Source organism: Dama dama, chromosome 5 (genome assembly GCF_033118175.1).
Source record: "Dama dama isolate Ldn47 chromosome 5, ASM3311817v1, whole genome shotgun sequence".
Taxonomy (NCBI): Eukaryota; Metazoa; Chordata; class Mammalia; order Artiodactyla; family Cervidae; genus Dama; species Dama dama.
Genome location: NC_083685.1, coordinates 104817086 through 104837630, shown reverse-complemented (window position 1 = coordinate 104837630; position 20545 = coordinate 104817086). Strand labels below are relative to the sequence as shown.

The following is a 20545-nucleotide window of genomic DNA, read 5'->3' as shown; positions in this document are numbered from 1 at the left end:
ACCAATGGCGGGGAGACGGGGCGGGGCCTCCGCAGCCCCACCCCGCCCGGCCAGCCCGTGGGGGAGGGGCGCGCCTAGCGCACGCGCGCCGGCCGCGATGACGTAGCACCGCCCCGGCCTCGGCGACCTGCAAGCGCCTCGCGGGCGGTGCCCGCCACTCAGTCGCGCTGCTCCGCTTTGTCCCGGGCCCGTCCATCAGCCGGGCCGCCTGCAGCCTCGCGCCGCGCTGGCGTCGTCCTCGTCCCCGCCGGCGCCCCGGCCCGAGCCGGACGGCGAGGCCATGGACGCGGAGCTCGTGGTGACGCCGCCGGGCTGCGCGCACCTGGGCAGCTTCAAGGTGGACAACTGGAAGCAGAACCTGCGCGCCATCTACCAGTGCTTCGTGTGGAGCGGCTCGGCGGAGGCCCGCAAGCGCAAGGTGCGCCCCGGCGGCGCGGCTCCGAGGCGGGGGTCGTGCCTCCGCCGTCCCCTCCCCCACCGCCTGCGGCCGGCGGGGGCGGGGTGGGCGAGGGCGGACGTGGGGGGCGGTCTTTCCCGGGGCTGCCGGGTGGGAGGGGGAGGGTCTCCGACGTCGCCGCGCGGGGCGTGTCCTGGGGACCCTCCGGCGGGGGCGGGGCGGGGACGCAGCCGCGGAGGGTGCGGCCTGTGCCGCCCACGGTGTGCTAATTCTCCGCGGTCCTGGCGGGTGCTTGGGGGTCGCTGGGCCTGGCGGTCGGGCGGGGTCCCCGGGACGCGAGTACAGCCGCCACGCGCCTGGGGTGTGCAGAGACGCGCGCCGCTCAATTCAACTCTGGGCGCAGAGTCCACAAGGACGCCCTCCCCCCATTTCAGCGCTGGGCGCAGAGTCCACAGGGACGCCCGTCCCCCCACCCCCCATTTCAGCGCCGGGCGCCCTCGAGACGCAGGATCCACAAGACACCCAACCCCTACATTTCAGCGCGGGGCGCCTCCCCGGCCCAGATCAGCGGGGACCCCCGCCCCTCCACTTAAGCACAGGCCAGAGTTCGCAAGGACGCCCACCTCCCCCCCCCCCCCCCATTTCAGCGTGGGGCGTCTCCCCGGCCCAGGTCAGCAGGGACCCCCGCCGTTCCACTTCAGCGCGGGGCTCCCTCGGGTCTCAGGGTCCACAAGACGCCCCCCCCGCCCCTTTTCAGCTCGGGGAGCTCCCGGCCCAGGTCCGCAGGGACGTTCCGGGATGCGGCCCCTCCCACCAGGTGTGCGCGAGCGCAGATGCCGAGCGCCGCCGACCGTGCGCTTGGAGTCGCGTCGCTCTTGGCATAAGGGGATTTACAGGTTGCCTGTCGCTGCGCAGGAGCGGTGTAAAGAGGACATGTCTGACGGCACGGGGGGCCGGGGGGCCGGGGGGCCTCCTGTCTGACGCGGGCGCCTCCCCGAGGGAGCTGTACTCGGTGTCCTGCCTTTGGGCTTGTTAGCTATTTGGAAATGAGAAAATGGCGTTATTCCCTCCTACCTGAAGAAAGCATGTTGTTTGGTGTAGGGCGATTTTGCATTTCGCAGCCCGAGGGCAGGCGCTGTTAGGCAATGTCCACCTTGAATAGCATTTTTTTATGGTAAAACTAACATCTGCTGACCACGTAGGGAATGTTAAGCACCAGTTTTCTTTCTTTTTATCAGTGTGGGTGTTGGGAAGAACTGGCTCTTAGGATGAACTGAAATCGGAGATAAAACAGGCTTCTACTAGGATGGGAGTGAGGTTCTTGCTTATGGAGTTGTGTGCCCTTAAAATAAATCACTTGGTTGATTCTGTTCTAAAGGCGATAATCTTGTTACTTACTGCTCCATGTTGTTGGTTAAGATGTGTAATTTTTTAATATTGCTTCAAGGAGTCAAGTTTAACCCCTCGTTAACTTTGCCGAATTTCCTGAGGAAAGATTCACTTTTTGTTGTTGTTGTTACATGTGACTTGGATTAATCTTCTAATGTTAATTGCTTAGTTTGAAAATTGTTGACACACGTCTGTATTACTCGCTAATGAGAACTTGAGCCGCAGAGAGACAAGAAGTGAGGTAGGAGCCTCTTTCAGAACTCGGGTCTGTCGGGTGTTGCCGGGCGTTATGGTCATACCCCGCCAGTGAATCCTTGTGTCCTCCATCCATATTCCCTGAATGTTGGGGACTCCGTGCACTTCTAGAATCCTGGTGGCCCAGCCAAGAAGGAGTTTGGTTTGAGAAACAATAATGTACATTTGGTAATTTGCAGAGGTTTCACAGAAGAGGTGCAGGCTTAGTAGTTTGGTTTTAACACTGGAAAGTTGCCTGTAAAATACTTCAACCTAAGTTAAACTTCATTGAGGTTGCTCAAAGAAGCTACAGTGAAGTCTCAGCTATAGTGTAACTACAGGAGTTCAAACCCTCCTTTAAGTAGAGGTGGGTTATGACTTCTGTATCCAAACTCTGCTGCTGCTCTTGGTGGGAACGATCAGATTTGAGATTTGAGGACTCAGTACTGCTGTACTTTTCTGGCGTGGTACTTGCCACTTGAGGGATTGTATGTGAAGATGGAAACCAACAATGAGGACAGCAGGAATTTTCAGTTCCCCTGGTTGTTATGAGTTAACCCAATCTGTATTATATTTAAATAGATATATAGACATTTTGGGGGGACAGGTAATGTTTTTTAAGCAATCATTTCTCTCTTTTTGAACTGTTTCTGTGATTCTGAAGTTTTCCTCAAAAACAGCCTTTTCTGTAGTCATAAGAAGTGTTTTTACTGAACTACTTCACCACAGGTGAGGAGGCATCAGAACTCGGGCCATTACTGATTCTGGTGTAGTTTGGACAGTAATCTGGAGGATGACAAACCACTTTTGAAGTCTTCTCAGTACAACATTTGGTGACAGCATTTCTAATCCTTTGGGTTGCAAATCTCTGAGGGGTTTTTTGAGGAAAGGGGCTAGAGACCGTGTCTTTTTGTTTCTGGGTAGTCAATATTTTAGAACCATGGTTCAAGCCTTTGGTTGTGGTGTGGAAAGGGAGGCATTTCAGATGGAAAATGGTCTTATTTATCTTGAGTCAGTGTTACTTTACCATGTATTTTAGGAAAAGGTTTAACTCTAGGGTTCTTACTGGTCACCTCTTTTAATCAGTGTTGCTTCAATTCTAGAGTCTGAGATCTGAATGAATCTCTTATGTTTGAACTTTTTAGTAGAACTCATCTTTGGAGAGTAACAGTTCTGCTGTCACTGGCTTAGACAAAATACCTGGAGTGACAGCATACAGCATCTGGTAGGTAGATGGTAGACTTAGCTGTTAAATGTCCAGTGTTACTGACTGCAGTGACTAGTCTTTTTCAACCAGGCACTTAGATGATGGTGAGAATGCTGCAGACAGCTGTCTCCTGTCCCTTCAGTTTTGGTTTTTAGTTCATTTTTTGGATATGTCCATTCTTTTAAGTAAAAGGTTTTCTTTTTCAGAACTTCTTGCTTTGAGGAATTAACTTCTGCTTTATTCATTGATGAATTAGTTCTTTCAGGTTATTACACCTGAGCATTGCAGCACTCACAGGGAGCAGGAGACAGGCGGTTCCAAGTAAAAGATCTAAAATGAAAACATTGTTCCTTTTGAGGTAATGTAGATTAACCTGCTGTTGTGAAAAATAGAGAACCTTGGGGGTTTATCCTTATGGTAACATCCAGCAAGACTAATTCACTGTTAAAACCATTTGCCCACGTGGATACAATCCACAGCTTTATTTCTGATTTCTCTGGTTTCCACTTTTGCTTATTTGTGTGTGTATTTAGTTCTATGCAGATTAATAACTAGTTTTAGATTCAGATTTTAGATTTACAGAAAAGTTATCAGAAATAATACAGATGGAGAAGGAAATGGTAACTCCAGTATTTTGGCCTGGGAAATCCCATGGACAGAGGAGCCTGGTGGGCCCCAGTCCCTGGGGTTACAGAGTTGGACACGACTTAGTGACTAAATAACAGCAGAAACAATGGAAGTTCTAGATGATATATGAGAACAAAAAGTTATAATGAATGGGGAGTTGAGGCTGAAACAAAAATCCTATTGTTTACAGATGTGATTATTTAGAAAAACCAAGATAAACTGTAGGCGAATATTTTTTAAAAAGATGATACAGAGAGCTCCTGTATCAATCTCTAGCATCTCGCTGATGGTGAAGTTTTTACATTTCTGTGGTACGTTTTGTTACAAGTAATGCATAAGCTTGATATCTCATTATTAACTAAAGATCATATTTTATTCAGGCCTGATTAGTTTTTCTCTCGTCCTGTCTCAGGAGATATTTGGTCCGTGTCTCCTCAGGCTCCTCTGTTGCCTCTGCCACCCGGCTTGTGGGATCTTAGTTCCCTGACTAAGGATTGAACCTGCACCCCCTGCAGTAGCGTCCTAATCACTGGACCACCAGGGACATCCTTTTGTCTTTTCTCTCCCCTGTTTTCCCCCCTCGGCTCCTCTGGATTGTGATGGTTTTTCAAGTTTGCCTTTTGTTTGTTTTTAATGACGGCAGTGGTTTTGAGGAGTATTGATCTGGTATTTTGTAGGATGTGTCTCAATTTGGATTTCTCTGATGTGTTTCTCATGGTTCACAGCTGTGGTTCCAGGTTTGGGGGGAATCTGGAGCCCTGTTTGTGAAGGTCCGTGCTCTGTGCGGCAGGCGCAGGGTCAAAGTGCCCCCACCCCCGCCCCAGCCCATCTTCCCTGGGTGCTGTCCCAGTGTGGATGTTGTGTCTCGGTCTCCTTGCCCCTCTCATTCCTACAGGGACCTGCTGAAGAGCTCCAGGCTTTGCCAGGATCATTCCTGAGTCTGGATTTGCCAGCTGCAGGCTTAGGTTTCATGTTTTGTCATGTTTTGTTCTATTTCCTGTAAGTTGGCAGCCAACTCAAAGGCTCCATCGGATCTGAGTTTGGTCCTCGGGCAAGATCTGGAGTGGTGCTCTGTCTTTCCTGAAGTTTCTGATGTCTTGAGCACCCATACTTAAGGGGTCAGGTGTCCAGCAGATGTTGAGAGGTGAGGTAGAAATGAGGGAACTTGGTTTCTAGGGAATGAGCTGACCTGCCTCATCTTAACCTGGGCCTGTCAGTCACTTGCATCACCTGATCAAGGTTCTAGGGAATGAAGTGGGACCAGCAGGTTACATGAGGTTCTAGGAGAATCAGATGGCTCCTTGGAGGCACTTGTAATTGACAGTGGGGAACGTGATCGAAATGTGAATTAAGGACTGATTGAGGTGGTCAGTACTGAGGTGGGGGGCTGGGTGTTTGCCTGAGTCTTGCTTCTGCCCAGGTATGTGGCCTTTGACCTTGTGTGGTCCCACATCTCTGGGGCTCACAGATTTCTCATTTATAATACTACCACTTTGTATTTTCATAGCGTTTTTCATCTTATAAAACATCTCTCACAGTATTACATTTTGATTTTGAACTCAGGTTACATTTTTTAGGTGGCCTTGGCAGTTAAGTTTCCTGACCTGTTCAAGGTTGCAGGTTAAATGCCAAGTTTGGACCTTGAAATTAAGTCAGTCTGACTCAAGTTTGTGATCCCACTAAATTATTTGGGCATGTTTTCCAGCACCACCAAGTAATTGTCCAGTCTGCACCAACACCAACTGGGTGTCACACAAACCTGACCCAGTCTGACTGCCCACCTGGAGTTAGTGTCTGATCCTGCAGGTTCCAGCGGACACCCCCACTTCAATCTCCAGTCATAAGACTCTGCTTCCCTCCTGTAGCTCGCAAAGCTCAGGGAAACATTTACTCAGTTTTACATGTTTATTGTAAAGGTTATTATGAAGACCACAGATGAGCAGCCGGATGAAGAGATACTTGGAGTGAGACCTGGGGGACCCAGAGCAGAGGAGCTTGTGTCCCAGTGGGTTTGGGGTGCATCCCGCAGCACAGCGATCCATTCACCTCCCCAGAAGCACTCTGAACCCCATTATTTAGGGGTTTTATGGGGGCTTTATTATGTAGTCACGATTAACAGGCAGTGATCAAATCATTACACAGGTGTGGCTGATTAAATTATAGGCTGATGAGGGGGTGGAACTAGACATCAAAAATGAAAAGATAACGAGCAGAAGAGGTTCTTGTTTACTGATGTAGCAATTCTGTATTGGTAACAAAGAAGTAGCAATTGATTATCTTACAGTAGCCAAGTAGCCTAGCCTGTGCACTAATGAATGAACCATTGTGAAATGTTGATCACCCACAGCAGTCACAGTCCCCTTCAGAACAGTCGTATTAGAAACATTGTTACATTTATGTAACACCATGAAAAGACTGTGCAGTGCACCATGAAAAGACTGTGCAGTGCGTGTGTTGGTATAATTTCAGAGTGGACTTGGGTATTTTCTGTTGTTGTGGGGTGTACAGTCCATTACTTTTGTTACTCATTTTTATGCTCAAATCCGGCCAGAATTGCCTCGGGGATTCCAAAAGCAGCTCCTATTCCTTCTCAGGCCCATCAGGGTCAGCTGGAGTCAGTGGCTTGTAAGAGGTGCGGTTTGTGTTTGTTTTTATTTGCAGAACACCAATTAACCCAAGAGTTGTTTACTCTGGGGTATGTGGCAAATCCTTGGTGTTTACAGAAAATGGATTTGTGTTTGGGACTGCCTGCCAGTGGAGCCCTAGTTGTAAAATCTGAATCAGGACCTTAAAATGAGCCCTGAGCATGGACTTTATTTGTGTGAAAAAGACTTAGTCACATTGTGTGTGTCTGTGTTTGTTAGCTCAGGCTTTCTTTCCCTGATCTCTTCAGGATGTCACCAATTTCTTTCTAGTTGTAGCCCATCTGCCTGTGCTTAATTCTTGTGGTTCCCTTTTTGTGTAGCTAACATTCTTGACGCCTTTTTTCTTTCAGCAGATTTTTCTTCTTGAGAGGTGCTGCAAAAGAACAGGTGACACAGATTTGGATTTAAAATTCAGGGCTTAAATTTTTATCTGTTTTTTAAAACTTTTGTGTGTTTTCCTAGTGGGACATAACTTACAGAGGTATTCCCCATCCCATCCCCTAGAGCCCAATAAAAAACAAAACAAACAAAAAAAAAAAAACTTTTGTGTGTTTTAAGGGGAAATAATGTGTTAAACTTATGTACTTAACCTGGTATGTTTATATTTTAAGAATCATGCTGGTCTTGAGTTTTTTCTTGAATTATATAAATAGAATTGGATTTTTTGTTTATTAAGGTCATAGAAGAGTTTTTTAAATAAAACTGTGGTCATGTATTTAATGTATCCAGATTGATAAAAACAAGAAACACCTCTTAATCTTTTTTTTACATCTGTAGCCATAGGGGGCAGTAAACAGATTCCAGGAGTCTGTTCCTAACAATATTTTTGTAAAAGGAAAACATCCAGGCTACTGGGAAGCATTCATTGTTACACATCAAGTAACCACTCTGTAACTTAAAACTTCCCTTGTGTTACTGAGAACAATTAGAATTAATTAATTTCTTAGATTGATCATTGGTAGAATAAATAGGTGATACAATTACTGTTTCCTGTATTGCAACATTTTAGAAGTCTTTCCCATGAACCTCTTACTCCTGTGGAATTGCACCCTGGAGCAGGCTTCCTGCTGGGAGGGGGGAGCTACTTGGGAGGTTTGGGTGGAAGAGAGTTGTTTACCACAGTGCTCATGATTGCTGAGGTTATAAAACTTCAGGTTTCTGTGGTCTAGTTCTCACCCACAAACTATTCTTTTTCTTGTTTCTGTGTATTGCTTTGATTCATATCCATCTTGATTGATTATAGATTTGCTGTGGTCTTGGAACCTGGAATATCAAACTTGAAACGGTGTGCTGGTTATGGGTGCCCTGGGGGTGGGGGGCCCTCGGATGCAGAAGGACCTTTTCTGCTCCTGAAGCTTCACACGCTTGGTCTGAGTGGCTTTGAGTTGGTGGTTGAGACTGGGCTGAGTCCTCTTTCGAGGAGCCAGTCTGAACTAAGTGACCTACGTGCCTTTTGGGTCGATTGACAAGATTAAGGAAAAGATCTTTTAGGTGGGGAGACCTTGAGAGGAAACTCAGGCTTCCACTTCCTCCCGAGCTGTGTCTGTCGGAATCGCCTTGCTCTGGTGTCTCTGAGAAGCCCAGGTTCCCAATTCTCTCTTCTGACTTTTAGGCGAAGTCGTGCGTCTGTCATGTGTGTGGCCTCCACCTGAACCGGCTGCACTCCTGCCTGCACTGTGTCTTCTTCGGCTGTTTCACGAAGAAGCACATTCACGAGCACGCCAAATCCAAGAGGCACAACCTGGGTAAGACCCTCCTGATGCACACCTGCTGGGCTTTGGGGTCATCTTCCCAACTTCCCGCTTTGACCTTCCACTCTCCCAGGAGCCTGCTCTTATCTGAAGTGGTGTGTGCTCTCCTTGGAACTCCTGTGGGGAGGGGAGAGAAACAGCCCACAAGTGTTACTGTCCAGCCTGCCTGAGGTCACGTGGAGTTGTGTGACCCTGAAGGATGACTCTCTGAAGAGTGCGTTTCCTGCAACGGAACATCGGAGACTTGTCTCTCCCTCCGAAAAGCATGGTTAGGTGTTAGATTAGGCAGAAATCTGTGAAGGCCTTCCATGCAGCTTTAGGTTATTGGTGTCATTATGGGGTACTGGGTGAGTTTAGCACTGTGAGGGGTTTGCCTTGTTGTTTGTTCATGGAGAGGCTGGAGGTGCTGGCATCGAGGTGGGGTTACATGAAGCTGAGTTTTGCTCCAGTCTTTATTTTCTGACTGCTGTCACTAAGTTTTTCTCTCCTTGAGAATTGTGTTTTCCGTCAAACGATGGTGAGGTGGTAAGGATTTCTGTAAGGAAATTGCTTTCACAAGGTCCAGGCCACAAGTCCAACAGCTTCCTGTGACCCAGTCTTCCTGTGTAGAGATGGTGTCCGAACTCAGTCATTTCCAGAGGTCATGTTTCATCTCTAGCTGAGAGCTTGAACTGGGCGGGGGAGGGGTCAGCCCAGGACGAGGTGTTAACTGGCCTTTTCGGAAGGAGAGCCGATGGCACTGATGGTGCTTCATAGGCTGTGGGTGGGCGGCCGCCCAGTAGGGCCAGCAGTCAGCAGTGGGATCTCCCCCGGAGGAACCAGAGAGAAGTGCTGATGGTCACGGTGAGGGGTGGGACCCTGTGGTGTGCTTTAGAGAACTTTGTGCTTCATTCCATCTGACTCTCAGACGAGACCATGTAGGGTCTCACATGTGGGCTGTGAGTCTGTGGTTACAAGGGTCGTGCAATCTGACTCTCAGACCAGACCCACGTAGGGCTCTCACATGTGGGCTGAGAGTGTCTGTGGTTAGGAGGGCTGCAAAAGTGGGAACACATTTACACTTAAAAGACTGTCTGAAGAATCTTACTGAAACCCAGTGTTGTCTACAAAAGTCACTTTAGAAACATGGTATTTGTTCACATTATCAGCCTGCTTGATAAACTCTGTCTCTATTTTGCCAGAATGAGTCAGTTTTAGAAAGTTTGTTTTAAGAGACAAAAGCACAGAACAGGAGCAAGATCCTACCCATTGCTGTGTTAGAACGCAGTTTATGGAAGAGTGTGTGTGTGCGCGTCCACTTAAGGTGCGTCAGGTTTACATGTTACAGAAGAGGGAGAGAGTGTGTCTGTGTGTGTGTGTCCCCTTTCAGGTGCTCCAGGTTTACATGTTTATGGAAGAGAGTGTGTGCGTGTGTGTGTTGGGAAGCCCTGGGCACGGGTCCGGGTTGTTGGCTTGGTGGCTGTGCTGCCTGCATCCTGGCACTGTGAGGGCTGCTGGGTGCCCGGGTCACAGAGCTCTGGTCCTGGGAGTCTCCGTAGGCTGATAGGAATGCAAGTTTCCCTTGTTTCAAAGGAAAGGCAGAGGGTCCTGGTACCGAGAGGTTGGGTCCGTTGTAAAGTACAGACGTGGCACCTCTTTCTCCCTCAGATTGCTCAACCCTTGAGGGAGCTTCCAGGGAGAACTCACGTGCCTCACCTGCTTTGGACACACTGTCTGAAGTGGGGGCACAGCCTTTGGTAACAGTGGGATTTTCTGGTTAGAGAAATGATACCTAGAAAACTTAGGTGTTTGTGTCTTGAAGCATTACCTTTCAATCTTTAATTAAGTTTTGTTCCCTCCTTTCTCTTTTTCAGCCATCGAGCTCATGTATGGAGGTATCTACTGCTTTTTGTGTCAGGACTACATTTATGACAAAGACATAGAAATCATTGCCAAAGAGGAGCAGCGGAAAGCTTGGAAGATGCAAGGTTTGGTTTTCCGGAGCTCTGTGAGCCTGGTTGTGACTCAGCCTGCATCCCCTGCCCCTCATCTGTCAGGGCACGAGGGGAGGGAGGTGGGGGGAGGGCGGAAGAGCCCCCATCCCTGCCTGCTCCCTCCTGCAAGCTCTGGAGGAGCCCGGGGAGGCAGGTGCGGTGCCCAGTTTCCTGGACCTGTGCTTTTGCCTGAGTCCCCACGGGCTTGCGACTGCCGCAAGGGGTTCAGCCTTGCTCCCTCTACTCAGGGATTAAGGCCGAGGAGGTGCTGGTCTCAGGACCGCTGACACTGCTCTGAACAGCTCTGAACTGGTCTTGCTTTCCTCTTCTCTGGGAACGTGGCTTACTCACGGCACTTTCTCTGAAGGAAGCTCCTTTAAGTGTCTGGAACAGGGTTCATACATACAGTGTAGCTAACAGCACCCTCCACCGCTTAGGTGTCGGGGAGAAGTTTTCAACGTGGGAGCCGACCAAACGGGAGCTCGAGCTGCTGAAACACAACCCCAAGCGGCGGAAGATCACGTCCAACTGCACCATCGGTGGGTGGGCGCGTGCCCAGGGGGGCCTCAGGGGTGTGTCGGGCAGGGTGGGGCTCTTCAGGAAGCGGGTGTGAGTGTGAGCAGTCTCCCCGGCCCTGCCAAGACTGCAGGGGACACGGCATGGCTGCCAGCTTGTCGGGGAAACTTCTCTCTGACCTGTGCCCTTGTTACCGGAGGCCTTCAGGCAATTTTGGCAGAATGGTTGATGCTGAAGTTGGGGGCCGAATGCTGGGGGTCAGCACTCCTAGGGCCTTTTCCCAGAAGAGGAGCGCAAGCCTTGGAAAGAGGCTCCATTCTTCTCACACGAGTGGGGCCATGGGCTGGCGGGGTCCTGATGCTGGCTGACCCAGCCCTCCACCGCCAGGTCTGCGCGGCCTCATCAACCTGGGGAACACGTGCTTCATGAACTGCATCGTGCAGGCGCTAACACACACGCCCCTGCTGCGTGACTTCTTCCTGTCCGACCGGCACCGCTGTGAGATGCAGAGCCCCAGCTCCTGCCTGGTCTGCGAGATGTCCTCCCTCTTCCAGGAGGTGCGGGGAGGGGAGTGGGAGGGAGAGGGGTTCTGTCACCTCACCTGCGGTGGGCATCTCATACACGCCCCTGTCGTGGAACCACATGTTCTTCCCGAGAGGGTCTCCAGCCGAGAGACTCCTGCGTCATTCTCAGAGGCTCGCTGCTGCCATAGATGGGATGTGAGCAGCAAACGTTGGCCCCCTTGCCCCCCCAGCACCCAACCCTCACCTACAGCTTTGTCCACGGGGCAGTGGGTCTCGTTACCAGCCTTGCTAACTGTGTCACCAGAGGTCTCTGTCCCTGATGGGCTCGCAAGCTGACCCTCCAGGTTCAGGGCCCAACTGCAGGACAGAGTCCTGCTCCTCAGGTGCTGTAAGGACCCAGGTGTCTTCAGGTGTTGGCCCCAGGCCTTTGATTGCATCCTCTTATTTCCCTGTTGCACCCCGGCTGCCTGGAGCCTGCCTGACTGTGGTGCTGGAGTTATTCACCATCTGGCCCTTTTCAGAAGTCTCCCGATCCCTGGCCTGGCCTGGCCCGGCCCATCCAGTCCCCATGTTCCTGCAGCCTGCCAGCAGTGGCTGGCGTTACAGGAGTCAACAAGCTGAGTGGTATTGTTGGGCCAGAACAGTCTGGTGGGGGTCTTATTCAGGCACTGTTGGTGGTCAGTTCATCTTGTCACGTTGCTCTTTAGGCTCCGGTTTATGGGGGTACAATTTACACAGAACAAAAGTCACTTTTTAGTGTATATGTGTGAGTGTGTGTTTAAAAAAAAACTTTTTATTCACCTTTGACCAAAGTAAAAGTGTTAGTCGCTTCATTGTGTCCAACTTTTTGCGGACCCATGGACTGTAGCCCAGCAGGCTCCTGTGCCAGTACTCCAGGCGAGAGTTCTGGAGTGGGTTGCCATGCTCTCCCCTGTGTTTCGATGAAAGTTTGCCACAGTTCGTCACTTGGACATATTTCTAGAAGACAGATGGTGGGAATGGAGAAAATTTACATGCAGATTCCAAGTAAAAACACAGTTTGCATGAAAAGGAGAGGAAATGACCATCTTGGCCCACTCATTGTCAGGTATGCACATGGGAGCTCTGTGTTGCTCCTGACGAGGCTGCCGCTCCTTCTCTCTACACAGTTCTACTCGGGGCACCGGTCCCCCCACATCCCGTACAAGCTGCTGCACCTGGTGTGGACGCACGCCCGGCACCTGGCAGGCTACGAGCAGCAGGACGCACACGAGTTCCTCATCGCGGCCCTGGACGTCCTGCACCGGCACTGCAAAGGTGGGGCTGCGGGGGTGGACGTTCCAGGGTGGGCTCTGCAGGGGTGTGGGCTGCGAAAGTGAGGGCCCAGGAGGGGTGGGGACAGGGCTGCTCCTGGACCAGTTACTAGACATGAGATAGATTTAGTGTCAGACCGATGGCAGGCAGATGGTCTTAGGGAGAAACAAGGGGAGAAAACACAACATATGGCAGGTCCATCCAAGCCCTCCTGCTGCTGCCTGTCCTAGGGGACTGGCCTTGTCCCTAGGCTCAGCGGCTTGATGGCAAGCTGCCTTGGGGCCCAGGGTCACAGAGCCATGGTCTCCCCAGGTGACGATAATGGGAAGAAGGCCAACAACCCCAACCACTGCAACTGCATCATAGACCAGATCTTCACGGGGGGGCTGCAGTCTGACGTTACCTGCCAGGTGTGCCAGTAAGTGCTCCCCCCGTCCAAGGATGCTGGGGCCTTGTTGCTCTGCTGCCCACAGATCTGTCCTTGCTCACATGTCCCCCTGCTTGCTCCTAGCGGGGTCTCCACCACCATCGACCCCTTCTGGGACATCAGCCTGGACCTCCCTGGCTCTTCCACCCCCTTCTGGCCTCTGAGCCCTGGAAGCGAGAGCAGTGTGGTAAATGGGGAAAGCCACGTGTCAGGAACCACGACCCTCACCGACTGCCTGCGGAGGTGAGGTGGCCACGCCTCATGGGGAGGGGGGGGCCCTCCTTGTGGCTGCTTGGGGAGAGTCCTGAGAAAGCCAGACCTCCCCAGGCCCACCATGTTCCCACATAGGAGCTGAGGGGGCACATTTTAAGAATGTATCAGTGGAATTGTACATCACATAATCTCTCAGGGTTGACTTTTCCACTTACCCTAATTCTCTGAAGACTCATCCAGGTTGCGTGTATCACCAGTTGCTTTCTTTTAATTGCTCAGTAGTAGTCTGCAGTGTGCACTGGTTAACCACTCGTTTGCTGAAGGACATCTGCATTGCTTTCAGGTTTTTCTTGGCCTTTACAAATAAAGCTGCAGTTCGTAACCACTCACGTACAGTTTTGTGTGAATTCTGGTTTTCACTTTTCAGGGAGTAATTTGCTGCGTCTTAACGGTAGTTAGAAAATCATTACTTAGGGTGAGAATTCTTTATGATAGAGAAAAGGAAGAAGTAGCCTTTTTCTTTTTTCATTGTAATGTTATAAGCGTCCTTAATTGTGTATGTGTTTAGGAGCAAAATGAACCCACTGAAAGTGATAAAATACACTTTTCTCTCTTTCTTCTCTTAGTATTCTCTTTTTTTTTTTAACTAAAAGTGCACATTTTTGACATGTTGCAGATTTACCAGACCAGAGCACTTAGGAAGCAGTGCCAAGATCAAATGTAGCGGTTGCCATAGCTACCAGGAGTCCACCAAGCAGCTCACCATGAAAAAGCTGCCCATTGTGGCCTGCTTCCACCTCAAAGTGAGTTCCCCGAGCACGTCCCGGGCCCAGGGTGGGTGTGCAGTGCCCACCTCGCCTCTGGAGCACACAGGCTCCTGTAAGTGACTGTTCGTGTCTGTTGTCAGGAGGTTTGCTATGAATCAAAAAGGAATTACTTTATAACTGAAACAGGGCAAGTTACTCTGGGTAGGGGGTGGTTAGGGGTTTACTCCTCCTCCCCTCCAAATTCTTCCATTCTCAGCCCAAGTTTTCTGATTTTCTTTTCCTTAAAAGCAAAGATGCTTTGCAGTAAGGTCTAATCCCGGGGTCAGCATGCCTTCTGTGAAGGGCCAGTGGCAAGTGTGAGTCCTGTGTGATGAGCTAAGAAAGAATACGTGGCAGAGCTGTTGTGTTTGCTCTTCTTGGGCGTTTTTTAATGGTCTCTGTTGCTTCTTCTGTTTTGTGACCCTTTAAAGGTGTAAGACAACCCAGAACCCGAGCCCTGGCTTGCTAGTGGTCCAGGGTCCCGTCTCGTGGGGAAGCGTCCGGTCTGGCAGGGGGCACAGGCCGTGGGGCGTTTGCTCTGTTTCTCCTGCCAGATTCTGTGTCATGTCCACACCTGCTGTCGGGCCCATTGTGTCAGGGCTGGTGGGCTAAGCCCTGTGGGGTTTGTCATCCTGTGGATTCTGAGCTCTGGCTCTGGGCAGAAGCGGGGCACTTCAGAAAACACAGAAAGGCACGTTAGAAGGCCCAGAGATACAGTGGGAGGAGCCCTAACCTGTCTCCCCCATCCCTCCGTTTCTGCAGCGGTTCGAACACTCAGCCAAACTCCGGCGTAAGATCACCACCTACGTGTCCTTCCCCCTGGAGCTGGACATGACCCCCTTCATGGCCTCCAGGTTTGTTCTCTGTCCATGGCTGGGCAGGTATGGTGCCAGGTCCCTGATGAGGCCCCAGTGAGCCCTGATGTCATGGAAGCCCCTGACCCCTCACTGTTCTGATCCCTCCCCGTGTGAGGGAGGCTGGCCCCCGCCTATCTGTCGTGGGACTGGCTCAGGTCAGACATAGGCTGTCTGCCCGTCAGCAGCATTTCAGCCGCAGGCGCCGGGGTTGGATACAAATCAGCAGGGTGGTTTTGCAGCTGCAGATGTCATTTGTTTTCGAGTCTTTGTTTCCTGGACCACTTAAAATTTACCTTCACAAAACGCCTGGACACTTACTAGTGTGTCAGATGAGGGCTGCTTTGGTGGACGACTGCAGGGGGTGTCGAAGCAGCAGAGACCTGAGCCCATGTAGGCCGAGCCCAGGTGGGTCCAGTGAGGCTGACCCCCTGGCCAGGGGTGGAGTGGGGAGACAGGATGGGTTGGGGGAACCGAGGGTCCTGGCTGACTCCAGCTCGGTGTGGAGCGTCCATTTGGCCAGCCTGGGCCTCGGTTTCCTCATTGTAAGTCGGAGGCCATCTCTGCCTGAGGCAGAGTTTTTGGGAGAAGGCTTGGAAGCCACATAGGCGTGGCTTGCAAGTCCCTGGAGAGGGTGATCAGTTAACGTTTTGATCGAGGCTGAGTCTGCCGCTGTCCTTGCAGCAAAGAGAGCAGGATGAACGGGCAGTACCAGCAGCCGACAGACAGTCTCAACAACGACAACAAGTGAGTGGCTCCACCTGGCGGGCGGGCCAGCATCTTGAGCGAGAGTGGGCCCTGGGCCTTAGGGAGGCCCCACCTGCATTGCCCGGGAGACTGTGTGTGTGACTGTGTGTGTGTGTGTGTGTGTGTGTGTGTGTGTGTGTGTGTGTGTGTGTGTGTGTGTGTGTGTGTGTGTGTGTGACTGTGTGTGTGTGTGTGTGTGTGTGTGTGTGTGTGTGTGTGTGTGTGTGGCTGGCCATGGGGAGGGGATGGCCAGGCTGTGTGCCTTCTGGTCACTGGCTGGCTCCCTATGGTGCTGCGACCACTCTTTTGTCAGGGCAGGGCCTCCCCCACCTGCATCTAAGCTCGCCTCCTTTTGCAGGAGCCTGACCTTCCTGGCACCTTGACTAGGCCCTATCTTCCTTTCCCATCCTTCCTGCTGGCGGCCGAGGGGAGGCTGCAGCAGCTCCAGTGTCTCCTGGGTGGCCTGTCCCCTTAGCCTTCCCCGTCAGCGTTCATCCTTGGGCTGCTGCCTGTGGGGACTGTGGTCCCGGGTGGTGACAGGGTTGAGTGACCTCCGTGTCCCTCCTGCCATCCCATCAGGTACTCGTTGTTTGCGGTGGTCAACCACCAGGGGACCCTGGAGAGCGGCCACTACACCAGCTTCATCCGACAGCACAAGGACCAGTGGTTCAAATGTGATGACGCCATCATCACCAAGGCCAGCATCGCGGACGTGCTGGACAGCGAGGGGTGCGTCCCGCAGGTCCAAGGTCCCCTGACCGCTGCTCCCCCTGTGCCCATCTGTGAGGCTCCTGCCCCAGATGACCTGCTGTGACCCTGACAGCATTTGGGCTCTTGGAGTTCCAGGCAGCGTGGCAGCCTTGAGATTCTGCGGTGGCCTTGAGAGGGCTGGGTGGGTGGAACCTGGGGCAGGCGTCCTTCAGGGAGGGACCCCCAACCCAAGGGAGGGCGGGCGTGGGCTGGGGGCCTCGGCTCTGGGGGACAGGTGCCCCGGCTGGGAGGTGAGCTTGCCTTCTCCTCCACAGGTATTTGCTGTTCTACCACAAGCAGTTCCTGGAGTACGAGTAGCCCAGCGGGTGCCCCCGCACACCTGGGGCCACGCTGGCAGATGCTTGGCAGGAGGTGGGCCCAGGGGTTGGGGGCAAAGGAGACAGTGCCTGCATGTCTCCCATGCCCCTTGGACTGCCAGCAGCTCCAGGCTGGGGGCTCAGAGCGGGCCGAGGAGAGACGCGGGCCTCGCGATCTCTTTCTCCGTGAATTTGGGGTCTTGAGTGTGCGTAGTGTGGATCCAGGGCCCGGAGCCTGTGGAGCTGACAGCCCTGTGCGGCCTCCAGCTCGTCTGTCCTGCAGACGCCAGCGTTGTCCTGCATGCGGAAGGACCTCCCTGTTTTCTAGAAATAGGCATTTTCTTATTCTCTCTTTACTCTTTTCCATGATCGTGAATTTCATGAATGCAGTGATAGTAATGTAAACAAATTACCGAGTTCAGACTGAACCTTAGATCGTTTTCCCTTGATTCTGGAGAGTGGGTCTTGCTTCTTCACTGGTGCTGCTTTTGTTGCCCCCATCCCTTATCCCCAGGGACCTCCGTGTCCGTGTCAGAGCCGCGGGTGAGGAGTGGGCTGGGCAGGGAATGGTCTCCATCTTCAAGTAACTCAAGTGTGTCTGGTGGTTTCACTGTTTCTCTCCTTGTGTTTCCTTCCTGGCCACCTGGCCCACGAGCTCTCCCAGTCGCTGCTGGGCAGCGGACGTGTTGGATGGCGTGGGGGGGGGCCTTGCAGAGATGGGGGGTGTTGCTGTGTTCCATGCTGGGGGTCTCTGCTTTCTGTTCTGCTTGTTTCTGTTGCAGCAGGAAAGACGGCCGGGACAGAGCCAGTGGGATGGGCTGAAGGAGCAGATGCACCCATCTGTCCATACCCTGACTTAGATTGTCCATTCTGAGAGAGTCCAACCTGGAGACAGGAACGAGCGCATCTGCCCTGAACTGTGAGGTCTACTTCGTGGAGAGGAACACATCCCCCTGCAGCTAGGTCCGCGGACTTTCCGCAGAGGGCCAGGTGGTCAGTGCTCCCGGCTTGTGGGCCCTGTGGTCTCTTTGACAGCTAACACATAGATAGATGTAGCTGTGTTGTGGAGAACTTTACATGAGCATGGAAGTGTGAACATCACATACTTTTCCCATGTTACAGGGTGTTAACTTTTCATTCTGTAAAGGTGTGCGCATAGTTCTCAGCCAACAGGCAGTGGACTGGGTCCAGCTCATCAGCTGCTTAGGTCCAGGAGCGGCGTGGTTGCCATGCAGGGTGGAAGGTGCTGGCTGGGGTTCCTAGGCCAGGTCGTCATACCCGGTGGATACGGCCCAAGCGCCTGCCAGGGTCACTCAGTTGTGTTTCTGTATTTTAGAAACACAAGTTGTTAAGCTTATTTTGAAACAGCCATGAGCATCGTCAGACATGCGGGTGGGCACCTGTACTCAGAAACCACCCTGCATGGCCCGTGCACTATGCCTGCTCTGAGGGCCCTGGGCTGGAGGTGACTATGGAGCTCTGGGCCCGGGTCCTCCGTGTTAAGTGGGAACAGAGTGGATATTCTGGCTTTCTGTTGGATCAGTCTGTCCCTCCCTGCACTCCTTCTGGGCCCTGCACTCATGTCCATAGCTCCTGGATGGGGAGACAGTGAAGCCAGGCTTCTCTTTTCTAAATGTTATTTTTGAATTTTTATATCTGGATTAATGCTATTTACTCCCTCTGGCCTGGTGTTTTGAGCACTTAGCTGTGTGTCTGCTGACGAGATCACCCCCTGACTGGAAGAGCCACATGGGGTGGAGGCGGGGTGAGCGTGATGCTTCGGCTGTGCCGAGGTCCTGCTGTGATGTCAGGAACAGAGGCTGCGTTTGGGAGTCCTTTCTCTCAGCTCCCGATGCAACTGCTGGAAAGTTTGCCGTTTCTCACAACCACTCGCGTCGATGTCCAGACCACGGAAGACTCCTGGGCGACCCCTCCCCCCGCACTTGTGTATCAAAGTGACTGTGTCTCTGAGACACTGGCCGCTGTGTCGACGCGTCACGGGGAGGCGGCAGCGCGCTCTGGGGTGTCCTGAGTTGGGGGGTGGGGGCCCTCCTGCCTGCACCAGAGCGCCCGTGACTCGCCCTTCTGCAGTGTGTACACTTGTGCTATCGTAGCTTGCTCGGTGTAGATGCTCCTGTCGTATAAAATTGCCGTTCTTTTGATAGTTCAGGTAACTGATTTGCTATAACTCTGACAACAAAATCATAAGAACAAGATGCCAGTGATCGTGCTGTGGATTTTACCATGGGGATGTCTCCATGTCCCTTTCCTTGCCGTTCTGAGGGACTGTTTGGCTCCTCTCCTCCCTAATGGCTTGTAGTCTTTCCTGTGTCGTAATAAAGCTACATTTTATTCTGAAAACTGGTCGGTCTCCCATTACTGGCAGTGCCCTGGGCCAGGAAGTCCAGGTCGTTTGCATCTCATCCTGGGCCTGACAGTGACTTGAGGAGCCTGGGGCTCTGGGCCATGTAGTCCATCAGATTTTGAATTTAATGTCACCTGAGGGGCTTTAAATGCAGGAATCCTTGGAGACTTTGAGCACAAGACCTGGGATGTGGTGCAGGGACACGCATGTGGGGAAGGCCACCCTGTTATTGAGTAGGTGGAAGGTGTGAGTCAGTGAGTAGAGAAGGTCCCTGGCCTGGTCAGTGCTGTTTGACTCTGCGCTTGTCATGGGCTGTGGCCCCTTCACCCCATCTACCCTTCATTTCTGAAGTGTCCCTTTCGAGATGCGAGAGGTGCAGACTCCTTCAGTTCTCTCATGCGGAAATACCAGGAAACGCCAGCAAGTCCACGGGGCTCCAGAGTAGCTGTCCTTGCCTTACCCCACAGTCTCTCCACGTTAACCAGGACCACTGTTGCATCCCTGCAGAAAGGCACCCACCCCACCCCCCACTGCCTCCAGGGTCTTAGACCTTCAATCCAGAGTTGCCCAGGCTGGGAATGAAGACCTACAATGGGGTTGTTGGTATAAAGCTGTAGTGTTCCAGTCCTGCCCCAGCCTTCGCCCTCCATTCCAGGGCCTGTGCGCTCTGACCATGGTCTAGTTAAAAGTGTGAAGTTGTCCTGGAAGTTGTGCCTTCAGTGGTCGGGCTCGTGGAGCGACATGACCTGGGGAGTGTGGACAGACAGGGCAGGCAGAGCTGAGTCCAGAAGATGGGTCCATCCCACAAAGACAGATGCTGACCCCTGTGTAGTCGGCCGGCCAGCAGGTGGCCACCTGCTGCTGTGATATGGCAAGTGACCTCCAGGCTTCAGAACTGGTTTGGGAGCTGGACTGGGCAGGCATCCCGCAGGAGTGGCTGGTGAGCTGGGCCCGGGGCCTGACATGGAGCCTGTTCTAGTATTCCCCTGCTACCCCATTTTGATGGTTTCTTCGTTTGTGGGCCCTTGGAGCAATGGCGTGGGGGCAGTGAGCCATCAGCACCCGCAACAGGCGGCTTTGTCCACCTGGTGAGTGTCCTCTGTCAGGCTTCTTGGTGAGCACAGTCTGTTCCTGACCTGCAAGCTCTGTCCCCACCCACATCTTCTGTCACTGGCCTTTTAATCCTGTTCCTTCTGAGTCTTTAACTGTCCAGTGAGCTGTTGGCACTGCCCCAGGAGTCCACATAGGTCAGTACTTGTGGCCAGTCTCGTTCCTGACAAGGTGGGTGACCAGATAGAGTACTCAAGAGTTCTGCTTGGAGCGAGGACTTCCCTTTGTTGCTGTCCTTCGGGATGCCCCTCGGGTCCCTGGTCACAGGGTGCGTGTGGATGTTGGCGCCACCACGCCTGCTGCCCGTGAGTGTCCACTGCTGCACACTCACACTTGTGTGTTCAGGGCACTCAGGCCATGTGGTTGCTGTGTCCGTGTCAGGTGCTTGGCCAGAGCAGCG

The 20545-nt window shown here is 52.5% G+C and overlaps 1 protein-coding gene across 1 annotated transcript; it reads left to right on the top strand.

The window, feature by feature from the left end:
- Positions 1–222: 222 nt before the first annotated feature.
- USP22 (ubiquitin specific peptidase 22) lies at positions 223–19031 on the top strand. The gene is made up of 13 exons (XM_061143684.1): positions 223–418; positions 8112–8244; positions 10104–10217; positions 10661–10762; positions 11127–11296; positions 12412–12559; positions 12869–12974; positions 13068–13226; positions 13873–13999; positions 14765–14856; positions 15541–15603; positions 16183–16332; positions 16629–19031. Exons 1-13 carry the CDS (start codon positions 281–283, stop codon positions 16669–16671), a joined length of 1545 nt encoding a protein of 514 aa, XP_060999667.1. The 5' UTR covers positions 223–280; the 3' UTR covers positions 16672–19031.
- Positions 19032–20545: the final 1514 nt, after the last annotated feature.

What these genes read in the sequence shown, in the direction of transcription:
- USP22 (XM_061143684.1), top strand. Translation starts at nt 281, where the DNA reads ATGGACGCGGAGCTCGTGGTGACGCCGCCGGGCTGCGCGCACCTGGGC. An exon ending in CCTGCACCGGCACTGCAAAG is followed by an intron (nt 12,560 to 12,868) that starts GTGGGGCTGCGG and finishes TGGTCTCCCCAG; the next exon opens with GTGACGATAATGGGAAGAAG. An exon ending in GTTACCTGCCAGGTGTGCCA is followed by an intron (nt 12,975 to 13,067) that starts GTAAGTGCTCCC and finishes GCTTGCTCCTAG; the next exon opens with CGGGGTCTCCACCACCATCG.